At 36.6% G+C, this 19,973-nt stretch overlaps 1 protein-coding gene across 3 annotated transcripts in view; it reads left to right on the top strand.

Annotated features, from left to right (window-relative positions):
* The window catches only part of CTNNA2 (catenin (cadherin-associated protein), alpha 2), a 457,589-nt gene that overhangs the window by 410,693 nt on the left and 26,923 nt on the right, over positions 1–19,973 (top strand). For 2 of the 3 annotated variants that reach the window (XM_010580746.1, XM_010580745.1), the window contains exons 13-16: positions 4,750–4,863; positions 8,282–8,463; positions 11,199–11,304; positions 14,391–14,525. In XM_010580746.1, coding sequence (XP_010579048.1) covers positions 4,750–4,863; positions 8,282–8,463; positions 11,199–11,304; positions 14,391–14,525 — 537 coding nt within the window. The remainder of the gene's footprint in view (positions 1–4,749; positions 4,864–8,281; positions 8,464–11,198; positions 11,305–14,390; positions 14,526–19,973) is intronic. The other variant, XM_010580747.1, reaches the window with a different exon arrangement.

Here is a 19,973-nt window from a genome sequence, read left to right as displayed (position 1 = left end):
AGCTGAAGGAAAGGGGGATAATCTCTGTTCTTCTCTTTTCCCTTGAAAAGGGGAGATTTTATTGTCCCTTTGGAGGAGAAAGAAGACTCATTTTTGCATTGGAGACTATTATTATGATCTATACAGAAGAAAAAAACTCTTTCACAACTTAAGAAGTAGTATAAATAAATTTAGGAATATAATTATAGAGCCTAAAAATAAGATAGAAAATAATAACTTAGTTCCAACATCTTTTCTATTACAGCATGGGGATCAAATTACACTTTGTTTTTTTTCATAGCTATTCATGAAATTCCCTCAGTTATTAGACAGAAACCCTCTCTACAGTTTGGAATAATCACAATGGCACCTTTTCTAATTCTTATGTATCTCCGAGGCCGGTCTTCTCTTTTCACGCGTGGCCTTTGCTATTGGCAACCTTGTCATTAGTTGCATCTACGTTAGCCTTAGTGTAACATCTGTTTGGATCAGGAGTGCACTTTTGGAGCCAATCTCCAGTTGTTTCCTCTTGCCGTGTTTTAGTTCATGTTGCGGAATAGTCTTAGAGCATATAAACCTGATTCTTCGGGGTGATCCTGGAAGATGCGCTCTAGGAACATCTTAAATGCGCTTCTATTCTATTCTATCATTAAAAGACTTTCAGTCCATGGGAGAAGACTACAGCGAGTCTCAATAAAAATGAAATGAGGGCAGTGCAAATGTGGGGTCCTTAGCCCCAACTGTTTGGATGTATGAATGTTCTTCTACTCTTCCACACTGGTCAATGTAGGTTTAACCGTGATCACCTGTGGGGTGGCCACTGTGGTGAAATCCAAAGTGCTGCTACATCTCAGATGCTCTGGAAAACTCGACTTCATGCAGAATCCCATCATCTTTTTAAATAGCCTATCTCCAAACGGTGTTATGGGGTCCATAGTCTACATTGACTGCCTGTTGCTTCTCAGGTTCAATTTAAAGCGTTAGATTTTACTGGAAATCATTAAACAGCTGAAGACCTGCTGTGAGAGATGTTCTCTTGACATTGCCACTCAGATGCTGCTTGCAGCACCTGAGTCCCTCAGGCTGCAACTGCCTTTGTACAAAAAACAAATGTACAGAGTAGCATGGAGTTGGATAGAAAAGCATATTATAAAGGCTTTTTTTTTTCTCCTTAGCTTTTAGAATTAGAAGGTATTTTCATGGTAAAAAAAATGGGGGAATATCTTTTCAGTCTTTCTTTCCTCTCATTACAAAGTTAGCTTGACTTGGTGTTTACAGTGCTGCAATTCCTATAATTGCATCTTACAGTTTTTAAGTGCATACAGCACTATAGCATAGTGGGGTTTCCATCTTCATCAAGTATATTTGAACTGGTGAAATATTAAACAAATAGCATTTATAAATCTGCGTATATATGCCATTTTACGACTTATACATGCATAATTCACATTTTTATACTGCAGTTACAAAACATGAAACAAAATTATATTGATGGAAGATATTTTGTTTACAGCAAGATCTTCAGTCTAGCAGAAAGAGAGAGATTTAAAAAAGAAAAAATTCCAATGACTGGAAGCTGAAAGTCACCAAATTCATATTAGAAATAGAGCAAGCATATTAAAAGAGAAAGTATATATTTACTGGGTGTTTTATCTGGGATTGTGAAAGATTTTTCTTCACTGGGAGAATTCATCAGAATTAGATGAATGATTTGAAGAATATGCTCTATGTTTAGTAGAGATACCGTATTTGAAAAAAATTAGTTCTGGGGAGTCTTATGGCCTGTGCTATGGAACAGATAGACTAAAAATTATAAAAACAGTCCATTTTGCTGCTCAAATCAATGAATTCATAAAATCTATTAGTTTTGAAAATAAGTCTCGCTCCTCCTGCCACTGGTGGTTGCCAGAGTTTTGTTTGGAAGCTGTCTCCAGTCTCAAATCCATGTTTCCTACATCTGTGTGACCATAGGTTCAGGTGTGTGCAAGACTGATTCAGTCCTTCTGTCCTCCAATTCAGATAAATTAAGTTCCAGACTTTGTTGTCTTGGAAACTAGGTTTTAAATACCAAGGTCCTGTTAGTTGTGCACAAAAATCAAGAGTTGTTATGGCATGTTTAGAAGGCCCTGCTAAGAATAAAAATCTTTAAGTCAAGGTGCTTCAATATAATATTTCTTTTTTTATACCTTTGTGTCTAAACAAATAAGAGCCTCTATTATATATGGGCTGCATCTCCAAGAGATCAGATAAAACAAAGCAACGGTGCAAGAGTGAGAAGCATGCAACATGTTTCAAATGGCAACATAGAGATCACAGTTAACCACTGTTCTTCACCTTAACGAAAAATGTAGCTATTTTTTGAAGAAAATGAGGGTGTTAAATTCACCACACTTGAAAACCTTAAGAGAGTGAATCTGAAAGGTAGTTTTGAGTTAGATCTCACTTGTACAGAGGGGAAATACTGAGATTTCTTGTGCTTGTAGTATATTATTAACAGTTGCATTAACTTGTCCTTTTGGTTTGCACTACATTTTCTCCAAGTTCAACATCTATACCCGTTAAGTTCCAATCTTTTAAAGACCACAAATTTTAAGATTGCTAATGTCAGGCGGTAGCAGCAATATGTTTTTTCTAAATTTTTCTTTAAGAATAAATCCCTGAAACATAGAATTTTCAGAATATTTTATCTTTTTAAGTGGCATCCTCTTGTCCTTACTGGTTGCAGTGTTGAGATGTAGTATTTTGAATATTCCACCCTTACTTTACTGCAACTCTGACTATGAAAGCCTGGGAAAGGGCTGCACATTGTCTTTTATGGTTTTATTTATAAAAGTGGAGACAGAACCTAAGAAGAGTATACTTGGCGGAGGGGAAGGGTACTGGTTTTACAATGACCAGTGCAACTGGCTAATTGAATAAACTTGAAGGATGGGAAAGAGCCAGCTGGTTTATGAAGAAGGGGTTGAAACTCTCCATGCTGTTCCTGTTCTTCACAGTAGAGCCTAGGCAGCTGAAAAGCTGAGCCCTATGATCAGAAATGCTTTCTTTTGCTCAGGGACTTGTAGCTGGTTTGCTTATGGCAGATTTTAATGTCACCTCCTGCCCTCAGGCAGCAGAGAGAATAAAGTGATTAAAGGAGATTGGAAAGCACAGCCATTGGACATTATAATGATGGGTACCAATCTTTTTTTTTTTTCCTGTGGCAGTAGAGAAAAGATAAATTCATTCTTTTCACCTAAACTTCATCTCCTGTCTGTTCTGTTATAGATACTATCTGTACACGCATCTCTTCAGAGATGCAGCCTGAGTTTCATCACCATACTGTCATACTTGGTTATTTCTTCATCCAGCGCTCAGCATCAAAACACGTCTTTAATTCATACTCTTTAAGCCAAATGACGATGGCTGTGTTTTACTCACCCCATCATGTGCACTTCACCATGTAGCTAGCAAAGCAGCCGATTTTCCATTACAAACGGTGATGTGCATTTCATGTTGGAAACCAGGCTGTAATATAAATATCACCAAAAGACTTCTCTACATTATGTTAGAGGGTTTGGACCAGTTCCTAGTGACTGAGCATCTTCAAGACAGAGCTGTAATGACAACTGGCAATGATTAGCACCTCTGCTAGCAAACTTGACGTTGCCTCCAAGCATGAAATGCCAGCATGGATGATTTCTTCTGTAATGGTTGGCCCTCTGGGTTAACATGGAGGCATATGTGTATCCAGTACGGTGAGGATTTCTCTGCACAGTTACTGTGATCTTTTTCTATTACTGCTATCGTGTATTGTACCTACAGAAGTTACCCATGGCCAGATTGTTGTACTAGATGCTATTCAAGCACAAAATGGAATATAATCTTCCTTCTAAAGACTATTTCTGGTTTTGCACCCTCTATGTTAAATATAGTACTCAATAGTGATCTAAAGTAGGCCGTCTCTCTGTATATACATAAGCAAATTTTTTTGCTCCTAATTTTTTGCTAGAACTTGAAAAAAACCCAAATAAACAGATCCATCCATTATCTTTTTTCTCCCTCCCTCCAACATTTTAAACAACCTGAAGCCAGCAGATACGTAACTAGGTTTAATCAGTCTGCCCAGAGACCCTCACACCATTCATAGCACCAGCAATGGAGATAACATGGTTTCAGTTTATGGGATGAGGCAAATTCCAAAGCCCTGTATCTGAAAAGAACCACGTGAACCAACAAGATAAAGCAGATTATAAACTTTACATTTGTTTCAAAAACAGTTGACATAATTTACATTTTCTTTCAAGGGGAAATCTGTTATTTGCTTTGATAACTTTTCCTTCAGGATGTTAGTTACTTTTTCCCAGGTATTTACTTTCTCTGTTGAAGATTACATGGAGATTCCAGTAATAGAATAGTATTAGTGTCCATTTATATATGAAATTACATTATTTTGAAATACTGCATTCCGGTTGTTAGTGTTTCCAAAGGATATTTGTTCCTGGAACTGCACTCATCATGTTAACAGAGCTAAGAAAAGTTGCAGCAAGGTAATGATAAATGACATTTGTAAAGAAAGCTAGAGTTGAAACAACTTAATTTTTAAGACAATTCAATTTCAGTTCTTGACTGCTTGGGCAGACAAGTTAATTTAAAAGGAAAGAGAAACAGCATTTCCTGGGCAGGTAGTCGATGAAATAAGATCTTACTGTACATAGGACTTTGTCTGTACCCTTTATAAGCTTGTCATCTCCTCTCTTTTGCTTTCTCTCCCTGTCTCTCTCTCTCTAGACCCCCGAAGAGCTAGAGGATGATTCAGACTTCGAGCAGGAAGATTATGACGTTCGCAGCCGAACAAGCGTTCAGACTGAAGATGACCAGCTTATTGCTGGCCAGAGTGCAAGGGTGAGTATAAAACCCACGTACTACATTAAGTGTCTGTATAGCTACAAATAAAAAGCTGTGCCTCAGAAAGAAAATGCAGTGATTTCAAATCTTCAGGGTCACTTAAGAAAGGACAGGAGTAAGTTGACCTCAGTGTTTAAAGGTTTTTTTTTTTATGTCTCACCTATTTTAAAAGCACTGGCTTTATTCAGTGATCTTCCTTAGGCTTATGCGATGCCTTGTATCAGCTGTTTGCTCCAGCTAGTGCTGTAGGAGAAGGTCTTGCAGGTTTGGAATGTGCTGAAACCGTGGGAGTAGTCAGCAAATTAAAAAAGAAAAAAAAAAAAAAATCCCATCAGGGCACCATGTGCTCTATCCAGAGAAATCTTACATTAGTCATGTTTCCCAGTGTGCAAACCTGTCATGAAGATCTGTTTAAGCTACCGAGTAGTCCCTGTAATTTAATTGTAATTGAAGGCATTTGTTACTGAGTCAATGTAATTTTACCAGGGTAATTACATCATGATAAACTCGAGTCATTGTGATTTGTGACCTCAGCTTGTGCATGGGGATTGCAAATTAAGCTGATGAGTGCTTCAGGGGTCACAGGTGCTGGAGAAGTGAAGTTTGTTAACACTCAGGACTATGCCACCCTCTGATGAATGTTTACCTTTTACTAAATAGGCTGCTCAGCTCAGATTATAAAGAACCCCCAACCATCAGAATATAATTTTGGGGGCAAATGATATAATGAAAATACGTTTGACTGGAAAGAGAGTTTAAAAAAAAGCCTAAACTTTTCCAGCAGAGAACCAGTGGGGAACTGGGAATTACCTGAATTATTTTTATGGCTGTTTTGCACAGGTCTGTGGTTTCTTCTGATAAATGCTAAAAGTGAAGTAATGGCCTAAATGAGAAGCATTCTCCACACACCCACTCAAACACTGTAGCAAAAGCTGGTAACTGGAACAGTGACTTCTTACCTTGAATTCTGGAAGAGGATTTGTAGGGCTGAGAACCTGAAGACCAAAAGGCAACGGCGCTTTGAAAGTCACTTCAAGGACCAGGAAAGAGTTTTCAGCTGCTGTAGGAAGCCCCAGAGTATGTTAGGGCTTGACACAAATATTTCACACCCTGAAAAGAAACAGTACAGTAATGAAAACCTAAATGAAGCTAACTTAGAGGTATGGGAGGAACATGAGACATAGATACAATGGAATGGGCAGAGGTTTCTTTTTGTCTTAAATTAATTTCCCTGAATATTGAATACAGATGGTAAATAAACCATACCATGTATCAGAAAAGCTGGGTTTCTATCACTACATCCCAAGGACAAAAAGTTTTGTCCTTGCATATCAAGGACATATCATATATATCATTAAGACCTGGATGAAGAGCAGATGGTTTGTAGGTCCCATCCCAGAGAGCTGGATGACCAGGAACTGGCGCTGAAAATCATGCAGTCAGGAGAACTGCAGAATGATACCTGGATACCTTACCCTAAGAACGATGACAGAACTATGTTCTGGATGCAGTTGGCTATCTTTGAGAGATTTTTATATTTTAAGGAGCATAGAGTCCTGTTTGATATATTCAAAGAATTTACTACTAAATTAAGTCTCAGGTACAAAACTATTGAGATACAATACAGTTATTTCACAGTCTTTCTTTTTTTTTTTTTTTTAGGATTAGGTAGCACATCATCCTTTCTTGATCTGAAAACCAAGTAAAGACTGCAGTAATATTTTTACTTAGAATCTAGTTCACCTAGGGACTTAGGAGTCTTAAAATCTATTACACTTATTGCAGTTATTATCACTGCCGCACTTAAAACCTTCTGCTTTGATCAGCTACACACTGTATAAACATAATATATTATAAAGACAGTCCCATTCCTGCATATTGTAGAATGCAGTATGTCACAAGAAGCAGCAAACAACGAAAACCTAAAATGAAAACACGCTAAACAGAAGCCGCTCAGTCCACAGTCTTAAGTAACTCATTGAAATGAGTCTGCTAAGCAGAATAGTATCTTATTTGAACCTTTTCTGTAGAAAAACTGGATTTTTATTTGTGGAATATAATGGATTTCTTTAATATGCTTACTCCATAAAGCTATTAGTGTATCAGTAGAAAGACATGCATTGGTCTTCAGTAGACATAAAACTTGAATATATGAGCTGCATTTGCTATAGGATATAGCTTCTTCGAAAACACATCAGCAGCTGGAATAGAAATGTTAAAACCCTGTATACCAGTTTAAAGGGTGTGCAGGTGAAGCTGCCCACAGAAAGAAGCCACATGCGAGACATACAGATGGGCTTTCTGAATTTTACTACTCCTATCACATTCTCTTAATTTCAGTTAATTCATATGTTCTAGTGGGTTTTGTGTATTTTATATATTTATTTATTAGCTTGACTTACACTGTGTTTTTCTGTGGAAAGACTAATATGCTAACATTTGAAACTGCTGAGGTACATTGATAAGGCCTAATTAAAACTCATGTGTTGAATTTTAATTTGATTAACTTGCAAATTTCTCATTTTCTGATCTACTGTTTATAACCTTTTTTAATTTCAGTTTTGGAAAAGGTCAGTTATGAATTTTTAAAAGCCAAGAGCATTTTAAGAATATGTAGAGAAAGACTTCAGCTGATTGAAAATGACATAAACAAGAAAAAATGTAATGATACCTAAATATGTGTCACACCCCATTAAATGCATAATGTGGTCTTCAGAACCCCTAAAGCCAAATAGTAGCTCAACTTGGAAATCATTATTGGAAGTGTCCATTTGATCTTAAAAAGAAATTATTATCATTTTGTAGGGTTTTCTTTTTTTGGGGGGGGGCGCGGGGAAGTTTCTGCTTTGTTGATAATGTCGAGGCAGATTAGTATCAACATGTGTAACGCCTTTTTGCATATCTTCCAAGAGGCAATTAGACCACTAAACATTATTGAAAGGTACATTCATTACAATTCACTTCAAATGTATTTTCTTGCATGTCATAGCTTATTTCAGTGTTGGGTTAAGCAGAAAACCTCTATTTCTGACAAAGAATGAGACTGGAGGAGATACTGGCAATTCAGTCTGCTTTTTCCCATAGATTTCATTCATTTTGTTCTTCATAAATGTTAAGATTTAACAGGAATTTTCTTTAATCTTCCTGTATCGACTGGTGAATGATCTGTATATCGTGGCATCACATATACAATTTCTAAATTCTTGAAGGTATAAGAGGAGCTATAAACATCCTGTGAATTTGGTTTTGGCTGTCCTAACAGAAATCAAATGTGTACTGGATTTTGCTTCGCATCTTCAACTCCCATAAAAAGAAACTAGAATTTGGGCATGCCGTTTGGACTGTATAGTCCATTTGAAATGTATAGTTTCTAGCTTCCTTTTTTCATGCCTAACTTCTCCCATTTTTCCTCCAGGCTATCATGGCTCAGCTTCCCCAGGAGGAGAAGGCTAAGATTGCCGAGCAGGTAGAGATATTCCACCAAGAAAAGAGCAAACTGGATGCGGAGGTGGCCAAGTGGGATGACAGTGGTAATGACATCATTGTGTTGGCAAAGCAGATGTGCATGATTATGATGGAAATGACAGACTTTACTAGGTAAGGATAAAATAACCTGTGCTGAGGACTTCTTCAGACATCCCACATCTTTCCTTTTTCTTGCAATTTGTAGCCTATTGAGATGATGTGCTGTGTTTTGGGGAATGCAAAGCCAGGTAACACACATCATACCTAACGGGATGGGTTGTACAGTTCTTTACATATGACTCCTCTGGTTATTTCGCCAAATGGGATTAATCACATGAAGTTTCTGTCCTATTTGCAAATCTGTTTCACTTGCATGTCTTCTTGAATTTCAGCAGCAAAGGTAGTCTGTGACCTTACAGACACTCAACTGACATTTCATTTAGTACCCATCTAAATGCATGTGCCTCTCTGAACTCTCAACATTTCAACACAATTTGTGTCAATCAAAAATAATGGCAAAACTATTTATATCATTTTGAACGCTGAACTTCTTTCCAAAAAAATCTTAAATGAAATGCAACTGGTTTGATCTAATACTTTATTGGAGCCTGTCAGTAATGTTTTTGGGTTTTTTTGCTTTCATTTCTTTTTTTCTAATGATATTTTGTTCTTTTCTAATTGCAAAGCATCAAAAGGCCATTCATTAATGATATCATATAAACAGAATTATTTTGTTTAAATATATTTGTATTGTTAATCACACCGGGGAAAACATTTTACAAGATTCTTTGAATCTTTTTCAGTGTTTATTTTTAATGGGAGTTCAAAACTTTAAATGGTATTTATCAAAATATGATTAGACAAAACTGGGCAAAAATCTCCAGTTTTTTTCTTCAGAATTAAAATAAGAGATCCATCTATTCATCTCAGTGAGATGCTCAAATAGATTTCTTAATCTCCAGCTGATCACATGCCTTGTCTCTGGAGCCTTCAACCCATTTCAGAGGAGACAGTCTCTGCGTTGACAATACAGGGTTCCCACATACCTGATTGATGGATTGACTGATAGATGGATAGATAGGGAGATAAATAGATGGGAGGCGTAAAAATACCATTAATTTGCAAATAACTTGACTGTTTGCGCTTGCATAGTTAGTTAATTGGTAATAGGCAACAGCAAACATTTTTATCCATGTTAAATTTAATTATGCATATAGAAAGTTTGCTTACTTTAATAGATTACTACTATACTTCTTTCCAATTAATTACTCTCTCAGCTTATTTTTCTCTCAGTTTGTGCTTTTACAACTATTCTTTTTGCAGTAGACTCACCACTCCTGTATACCAAATGACAGTATAGAACCTCCTGTGAAGGGTGATATTTTAGAAGAATCTTTATTACTTTTGTATTTGTATTGTCTTTGGCGCTCTGATCCTTCAGCCCAAAAACAGAGTGAGAAACTGCCAAACAGTGCCATCATCCCATGGAAGGAAGAAATAATGTTCTAAAGCAACAGCCCAGAATATGAATGCTTTCTGCAACCTGCTGGACAACCTTTGATACATTGAATATCAAATTGAAAGTTTTGTAATTACATTTCCTACCATCAAAAGAACAGAACTAATATGAGATAGGAGAAAACTACTGTCATACTTGAAGTAAATTAAAAAAAAAAAAATCAAAGTGCACCTCTGTCTACATCAGATTCAATAAAAACTTGTTTAATATATTCCATTAAAACAGAACAAAGCGTTTCACACCTTTTTGGTTGACTGTAACCTCAGCAGTGTTAAAATAGAATAATTCTTCAAATGCATGGAGTTTGTGACAGTCAGATCTGCTGATGTAAGTAATGCAAAAGAAGCATACGAGGTCACTAAGAAGGATTTTTCTACAGTTTAAGTTCAACTAAAGTAGGATACTTGTTGTATTTCAATATCTGTTTAAGGTGGAAATGAAAGTATGGAAAAAAGATAAGAATGGAAGTATGTTTCAGTATGTTATTCTTGGCATTATAGATGAAAAAAGTGCAAAAGTAATACTACGTTGTGCTTAGAAAAAAATGCCTTCAGTCTTAGTTTAGAAAAAACTAAGTTTGATCATATTATAATTTTCCATCAGTCTTGTCTGAAGCTAAATTTCTCCACGTAGAATAAAGAAAGAAGAAGAAAGGAATATCAGCTCGCTTCCAATTGAGCCATTTGTAGGAGCAGTAGCAAATTTATTATTACAAACAAGATTAAAGTTTTGAGTCTGAAACAAACTCAGAAAAGTCTGCAGTGGCTTTTAACTTTTTGTCTATATACATTTTGGCATCTTCAATGACTAAAATCGGAGTTTTATGCATAATCTTAAAAGTATAGTGAAAGATCAGTCTGAAAGCTAATTATACATGGTTTAGGGGTAACATTTAAGTGTAGCATAAGAATTATGCTTCATGTATCTTTGTTTTCTGACAAAAATCTACTAAAAAAGGTTTTCCTAATATGTGACATTCTTTCTCTAGACATGACAGGCTTAACTTCTAGCACTGGCTTGGGAATAACAGAATTTTGAAATAGTTGTGTATTCCAGAAAGAGCGTTGGCTTAATGAGCACTTAAAAATGCATATACTATTAAGTACAGCTCATGTGCTTGAAGGCGCCATCAGGCTAAATTACTAGTGAGGCATTTTATAAGAGAGAGGAAATATAGCAGACCGATTTCTTAATCAAGCTGTACTATAAAGTAGTTAAAAGGTGAAATTGTAATAAATTAAGAAGTCATTCGTGTTACTATTTTAAAATCAAACACCAAACAGGGTCACTAAAACTGTTGCCTTTCATGATTTATTTAGATTGTGCATAATTGTGTTGTATTTCACAGAGGTAAAGGCCCCCTGAAGAATACATCAGATGTCATTAATGCGGCCAAGAAGATTGCAGAGGCAGGGTCGAGGATGGATAAATTGGCACGGGCGGTAGCTGATCAGGTAACAACAAAAATGAGCAGAAATATAATGTAACCTCTATCAATAAGTTGCCTTTTGCAGGAAAAGGTTATCTTTACTGGGCAGAAAATTACCTGTTGAAAGTCACTGCCTGGATACTGATCTACCCATTGAATAGAAGTTGTTTCTTCTATACCAATCAGCTTGGGTTTTGCAGTACAGGAAAGTCATAAATGAGTCTCTCTAAACCTCAGAAATGCCTGAATTGTTCCACAGCTTCACTTCTGGACCCAGGTGATTGTACCAGAATTAGACTGATACATTTGCTGTCACAAAATCAGTAGAGACTTGGATGCTCTGTTACCCTTGCCATATGCCTGAGAATCCTTATATTGTTTTCAGCTTGTTCTTCCAGCAATTTCCCTTGATATGGCACTTTTCTTTTTCAAGATTCCCTGACTCTCTTTCTTCTGCTTTTCAGCAGGGTATTGTGCTTTCACCTTACAGCCCCCTGCTCCATCTTCTAGGGTCCGTGTTCTCAGTCCCATTACCAAATTCATGTCACAACTGGAAAGATGAACTTGCTATATTCAGCCCCTTTCTTTCAGATTGGATTATCTATCCATCTAGAGAGCAAGAGGAAGCATCACATTAAAAGTCAAGAGACAAATTTCAAATCCAGGTTCTAGGTAGCTAATTTTAGATGTAGGCAAATTAAATTTGTCTTCTTTTTTTTTTGCCCCTTGTAAACTTCCTATAGTTTCTTTCCTTTCATTGTCATCAGGAGAAATTTTGCTGGAAGTGGGAACTGACAACTTCCTTGCCTCTAGTCTTTCTCTTCAAAATCAGCATTTCTTTTTCTTCTTCAAGTAAGCATGTAATAGTGTGTATCACATCCTGCCAGGGAAATGGAACAGAATGGCAAGAAACCTGAAGCTGCCTGTTTTTGTATAACCTCAGAAATTTGGGGGTTCGGTTTTCTTCATTATCAGCAAGCATTTTTCCTGTAGTTAACTCATTCCAATCCTGCAAATGTGAAATCTGTTCATTTTAGCATAAGAAAGAAGAAATCCATCTGTCAGCTGATGAAATTCCTAGTCTACAATGTTTGCAGAGGTGGAATATTTTAAAGAAAGAAACACAAAGAGACTTGCTATGCTTAGAGTGCATTGGCTTGAGTCACATTTTAAATTTCAGAAGACTGTAACATGCACACTTTAATAATAAACAGTAAAACCACTATGAGAATGAAGTGTTTGTTTTAATGCTTGCACTTTAATGATATGTTACAGAACTTTGGAGACACTGATGCAATATAAACTTTTTATGGACAGTTGCATTTTTAATTACTGTTCCAGTGAGAGAGAACTTACATGTTCATTTGCTCCAGGGTACTTGTATTTAAAGCCTTGTCAGCTCTCTAGAAGTATTGCTTTAAAGTTCATTTCTTTCAGTTCATAGACTTCAAGAGTAGGGTAAATATTTCTGTATTAAATTGTCACCGGTAGGGAGAAGAGGTCTCTTAGGGATTCATGCCTGAAAGATGTGGCAACCATCTGAGAAAGAGAGACATTATAGCATTGCCATAAGTATAAAGCAGATTAAACCTAACAGCCACAATGAACCTCCAGCTTTGTTTATTGTTAGTTTTAAAGGGAGAGAAAAAAAGCAAAGTGACTGCTTTCAGGGTTATAGACGACAGTATATGCAGCTACTTCACCGCAAACATATTCCTTGCCAGCATTAGCTGTTGGGGCTAAAGCAGTCATCTCACGTCAGGCGTTGTGATGCTGTTGACTCGTGTGTTTAATTCTATCAGGTTTTGTTCAAGTGCTCTGATAATATTTTACAAAAATTGAGCGTAAACTCTGTAAGATGCTAAAAAGGCATATTCGGAATCTTTGTTCCCCAAGCTATACGTTCAAAGGACATTGTCAGTCAGACTTTGTTGGGTAGCCCCAAAGAGTATTTATTGGAGACGTGCTGTTAGCAATGGGCCCTTTTAGCAGTGTTTCATCAGAGTGAATTACTGAGGTCTGTTCTCTTGAGGCAAGACTTTGAATATTAACTACGAGAGTCTTGTTTATTATGCTGTTGATATGGTGGGGGATGATGCAGTTTCTATTAAGAGTCCCAAAGACTATGAATAAATTGCACTTGGACCTTTTCTAGTTATATTGATTATAAAACCTTCACTGAGTCTACCATGTTTGACCTAATGTAATTTGTGTCAAAACACGTTTGAGATGCACAGCCTCCAAAATGGTTCAGGACTGTAGAAAGCCTTCCCTCTGGTACGAAGAGGTATCCCTCAGCCATGCAGAGGGACCAACTTACTTCATTGTGTTCTTGAGAAGGGCTGCAATACTGATGTCATCCTCCGAGAGTCTCTATAATATGTCATTTACGCTTTAGTAAATGATTTCCTTCCGGCACAGATTATGGTATTTATGCATTAACAATATGCTTGGAAATCTGTCAATACCAAACCCGAGCAGTCTCACTTCTGCCTCTCGAGTCCCTAGTGTGTTCAGTAAGGGGCCTGGCTTCTGCCAAGTTGGAAGCAAGAGCTCCATCCTCAGAAGATCTGCACAAATGCTGGGGAACCTGGTAAGACAGTCAAGAGTTGGCATTGGAGTGCACGTAATCAGTCAGAACTGGGTTTATCCAGACTTTTACTGGTCCATGTTGTATCTTAGCCTGGACACCCAGCAGGCAACCTGGAGTTCCAGGGCAAACTTGGTCTTTTGGCTGCTCAATAGATTCTTCTATTCTATACAAACTGATATCATAAATGAACTGCCCCCCCAAACAGAGCATGCATATTATTTTCATTGTCTTTCATTAGTGGCTGACAGAGAGGTTTCTTCTTTTTACAAAAAGGTATAGTGCATCTTCAGGTTCCAATTCGTAAGTCTTGAGTTAAATGAAAGGTAGAGTTTGGATTTTCACTTTTCATCAGGTATCTCAAGTAAAGACAAAGTGAAATGGATCCATCTAATGCGCACACATTGCCACTCCTGATGACAATGAAAGGAAAGAAACTATAGGAAGTTTACAACTCCAATTACCTGTCTGTAATCATATAAACTCAGATACATCTAATCAAATATTTTGTTTGTCTGTAGTGCCCAGACTCAGCCTGCAAACAGGACCTGCTAGCCTACCTGCAGCGCATTGCCCTCTACTGTCACCAGCTCAATATCTGCAGCAAAGTGAAGGCAGAAGTTCAGAACCTGGGAGGAGAACTTATTGTATCAGGGGTAAGCTGGTATTTGTATTTAGCCATTTATGTTTCCCATGTAGCACTTGAAAGGGAGCATTTTTGATGGTAATAATGTACAAAACAAAAATACAGTGATTCATAAGCAAGCTTTTTAAAATGTTATCACCATTATTCCAGACCTTACAATAACTTGCGTAGAGCAATTTGATTTTCCAATTACCCTTTGTTTATACTTACCTTGTAAAATCTTCATTCTTCCAAAAGAAAAGTAATTTCATAGCCTAGAAAGTCATTGCCAAGCTGTGAATATTATAATTATTTGGAGCTTTTGTATATTTGCTCATTATAAATCTTCTTTCCTTTGTTAGTACTGGTAATTTCCTTCCTCTGTGCAGAAGCCAGCTCTGTATGAAGTGCATATTGTTAAGATGGTGATGACTAATGGGATTTCATTCACTCAGGTTCCAATGCACACTAGGTTTAGCAAAAACTCTGGAAGGCCGGCAAAATATCTTTAAGTTTTGATGCATGTGCTGCTTTCAAATACTATTGGCAAGCACAATGATTATATACAGTAATTCCCATCCAGTTATTTTCAATGAACACTACAAATTTTTTACATACAACCTTTTTTAGAAATAAAGACAGGAATGTGCGGCAGCAGTAATATTATAAACAATGAGTTTTCTACATTTTTAAACTATTTTTTCTTTCCTTCTCCTGATGTTGGACTCTGTCCCTCTGGGAGATTACTAGAACCAAGCAGTAGCAATTGCTGCTCTTCATGATTTTCTTGGTTTGTTTTTTTAACTAATCGCCCTAGTGTTAGCCCCATGACACCTTTGTTATCTTCTAACTCAAATACAGACCATATGTATGTAAAGGTATATGTTTCACTCTCCTGAGTGTGTTTTCAAAATGACGATGATTTGTGAGACTCAAGATACTTGAAACAAGATTGTTTTCAAATGTGGTTTTGAAAAAGCACCCTTTCATTGTTTAAGCCCAATCAAGTACGGAGATTGTTAGGACAACTGACTTGTGCCCTTCATTTCATCCATAAGATTCCCCAGTGAAATCACTGGCCTTCCTCAAACATATCAGAAGTCAGAGCAAATGTTCTCAACTACATTACATTTGGATTTTTCGCAAAGCACTGTAGAAGGTCTTAAACATTTGCCAGCTCTCTTGGATCAAACATTCTGAAGTCATATATGCAATCCTAAAAGGAGCTGCTTAAATGTTCCTGTGTCTGTCCTGCAATTGGTCTTCACTTCTTGACATATGTACATATGTATTTTAATACCTTGATCTTCCCACAGCAATGAAAAGATCCTCTTCCATTTTCCTGATATTAATGGAGTGATCTGTCCTTGTATCACTAACAGCTATGCTGCATAGTAAATGCTATGATCTTTTCTTACCCACTGCCATCTGGGTCCAGCTTTTCATATCCATCGAGTTGTCATATTCATCTATCTATAACAATTACCCAAATCAGTGCTTCTACCAGCTTGGCTTTTGTGGTTGTGTGTGTTTCTTTTTCAAGTCTCTTTATTCAGTGTATGTGGATGCTGAATAAGCCATTGTGAATCTCCAGCATCTATTCGTTACTGGAACATCACCATCCGTTGTGAAATTTCAGTGGCCGAACCGCTTGACTTCATCATTTCCAGTCTGGCATTGTTAGCATCCGCTGCTTACCAGGCTTCATCACCATTGTGTTTCTGTTTGGTTGGGTTTTTACAGTCAGCTGCAGACAAAGGCAAAACTGCCTTCAACCACGGAAATTATTTGGGTCTGTTCCAAAGACTCAGTAGTACTGACATACAGAAAATTTTAAGATTGCCCAGCTTGCTTCTTCTGCTGTTGCTCTGAACAGGAGGTGATGGAGTTGAACTCCTGTGCATCCCTTTTTGAGAGCATTATCTTGTTATCTGGTATAACACAGTTCGTACAGTGCTTTCCTGATAGTGTTTTCCAAGCTGTTTATCTTTGAGGTGCTGGGTACTGTATGCTCCTTTGCTATCCAGAGATCTAGTATCCAAGTGCACATCTACATCTGCTTGTCTACTTGCTGCTTCTGCTTCCATCTTCTTCTTCATTTTCTCTTGGATAGCCAATTACAAATAAACAGTATTTTATTTACATTAAAATGAAATACCATTATTTGGCAGCTTGCATACAGTACAATGTTAGAAGTACAATAGAAATCCAGAATTCAAGCTTCCCAAACAACAGAAGTAAGTTTATATGATGCACTATATTTAAGTGTTTTGATGTAAATATCAAGCACCAGGATGATTATTACCATATTGTAAATTACTATTGTGTTTACAAAGAACCACAATATAATTCAGATTTATCCAAAAGATGAGTTATGATTCAGAACTACTATGGGGAGTACAATCTCTGCTTGAATTTTTGCATTATTAAGAATATTAATCAGTATTTATAAATGAAATGAATGTATGCATATGTATGTATGAACCTATGTGTGGGCATATATATATTAATGTAAAAAGGGAAGAGACATAAAACCAATTAAAACCTAAAAGACAGATGAAAGACACCCCACAGTTCTTAGAGTTCTGTTAGAGAAAAATGTGTTGCAACAACTTCAAAAATACTGTGTACACAACATATAATGTGCTATATATCTTTTGGTGAAACATCTATTTCTTTTTTTCCCACAAGATTCAGTAGTTCAGTATGGTTTATCTCTGAAAATAAGCATAAAGCTGATCTTGTTTGTTTTTTCCTCTATAGATTGATATGATACTAGCATAGCATATGAAGGGGTTCTTTTTGGCATCATTGACTTTGCTGCAAATAGAAAAACAGATCAAAAAGTAAGAAAATGTCACATTCCTGAAGTGTAAATTATTTCAGTGAAGGACAGAACCCACTGTTGTTTTTCCCTTTCTTTTTTCCATTCCTTTTCCCCCAGCTCTTTCTCTCCTTTGATCTTTCCTATCAAATTCCCTGCATGCAGATAGCAAAATTATGTTCGCCAGATAAGTAAGATCTGGCAATTGAGAGTTAGCATACATCAGCCTAACCTCATTAATATCAATGGAGCAAGGCCAATTTAGACTATCTGTTGACTTGGCCCTTTATGTTGCAAGGTGAGACTCTTAATTCCTGATTCCAATTGAGTTTTGAAAAGTGAAATAAGGAAAAACTGTGTGATACCTGTTCTTGAATGAGGACCCTTGTAAACCTGAAGAAGATTATAGGGAAGAAAGTAAAGAAGAGGGGTGAGGAGGAAGCTAGATAAAAGCAAAAAGGAATTAATACTAAAAAAAATGCAAAATATTTTAAAAATATTATTAATCTGTGTAGATGATATCCCTGTTCCTAATAAAAGTCTCTTTGACCTTGGTCCATAAACAGATATATGTTTCTGTAATTTTAAATTTGAATATTCAATTTCTAATTCCCCTCTGAGAATAGACAACCTCCTTTGATAAAATCACAAACTAAAAGCACTTAAAATAATTTTCTTTGCCTCTTGCCTCAGTTTATTTAATGTAATATATATTTGCTTCATAATCAGTTGCACCATTGTATTGGAATGAATCCTCTGAGGTGCTGAGCATATGCTACTCTCAGTGAAGTAAATACCATTTACACATACTTAGCTTTTGCTGATAGATAGCCTTTTTGTGTTAGCTACTTTTGTTGAATAGAATTGGTTTTAACCATGATGTTTGTTATTTGGATAGAAAATCAGACTTCTTCTAACTCGAGGGCTGCTTTATTTTTTTAGTATTCCTGTCTGACTCTTGTTAGCTAGACCATTACAATAAAACAGATCTATATATTAATTTCTTACTCTAGAATAAATATCCACTTGTTCTGTTTACTGCTGCTCTGAAGCTGATCAGCTCATTTACCTACTATCCATTTAGGCTATGAGCTTGTATTTTTTAAAATTCTAGTTTATGTTAGTAGCTTGCTACAGTCTTTCCTGCAGGATTAGATTGAACAGAATCTAAGAAAATCCCTTATCCAAGACAGCCTCCTATTGTGTGCAGGTTTAGTTTAGAACTCTACAGATATAATCAGCTGTATTATCAGAAAATAAGATAATATTTTATCTTATTTATATCTTATCAAAGAGTCTTAAACTTCTGAGCCAGATAGATATGCAGTGTCATACAGAGTAACAGCCATGTACTTTTGAACACTGTCCAAAAATATTGAATCAATAGCCAAAGCACACTCCAAACATATACTTTCGCTGGGGTCCAGTTTCCAATTATTTCCAAAGGCCCATTTATCTTAGCATAATTGGCTCAGCTACGATACTAAGAGAAGGATTCTTATAACGTGTTGAAGATATGAGGCAGTTTAGTTAAGACTGTGACTGTATCTAGGTGGGTTTGCTTGGTGAATTTAAGTGAGGACTTTGGGGGAAAAAGGAAGGTAAAAGGGCTGGAGCCCCCCCATTAACTTTGGGTGGGACATTATGAAAATTCCTATAAGACCTGGACTGGGAGGTTGGATACATAAAAATATTAACAGATATGAGGTATACTGCAAAATAAATGTATGTTTATTCTTGATCAGTAATAAGAATAAGGTAACTGGAAATAGCTAGTCCTCATCAAAAAAGAATAAGACTCATTATTTATCACAGAATAACAGTGTGCATCCAGCAGTTATTTCAGGTGAGCTGGCAAACACTTTCCCTATCAATTCTGCCTGTGGATCTTACATCTAGTAAGACAAAATGGTTTAAAGGTCCTACTTTTCTTTCATTTAAGGACAAATCACCCTAAGCTACCTTGTGCTGTAGAAGCAAGTTGGTATGCGTATGGGCAGTGAAGTATCAAGTTGCTACTTATGAATTCTGTAGACTCAAAGAAAAATCAGGTAATTTGAAGTTCACCTGCTATTAAAAGCAAGTAAGGCCGTCTTTCACTGAATTTGGATTAAGATCCTGTGCATAAGCAGTTACTTAAGAGCCACTGATGTGGCATTTCATTTCCCCACATCAGAAAGCCTTTCTGGGTTTTTTCCTTTGTTTGTTTTCAGGCAGGCAATTAGAGTGAACCTTTGCATTTAATATGCTGAAGAGTATGGAGAAAATGTTGTTTTGGAGTTTGGCAAATAAAGTAATTTAATTCCTCCTGAATCAAGCAAGAATTTAGCATTATGTAGAAGAAAGTTTGCTGAAGGGACAGTTGGCAAACTGACAAAACTGTCAGGTTCCTTTTCTTCAAGATTCTCAGGAGTGCAAAAAGGTTACTCCGGTTACTTAGCTAGCAATAAAATCAGTTTTACTATTAATTTAGAACAGAAATGGAAGAATGCTACGTGAAGTATACTCACAGAAACAGTCTAACAAACCAGGGTTTGTAGGTATTTCTGGGCTGGGCTGCTTGGACTGGCAAGCTGTCAGTGTTTTCCGTAGAAAACACCTGAGCTAAGACCTAGCTGTATTTAATGATTAATAGATATCAGTGATAGAAATTTT

The sequence above is a fragment of the Haliaeetus leucocephalus genome, unplaced genomic scaffold (assembly GCF_000737465.1).
Source record: "Haliaeetus leucocephalus isolate CR32 unplaced genomic scaffold, Haliaeetus_leucocephalus-4.0 Scaffold741, whole genome shotgun sequence".
NCBI lineage: Eukaryota > Metazoa > Chordata > Aves > Accipitriformes > Accipitridae > Haliaeetus > Haliaeetus leucocephalus.
Note: the sequence above shows the minus strand (reverse complement) of the source record. Positions and strands in the feature narration are given on the sequence as shown.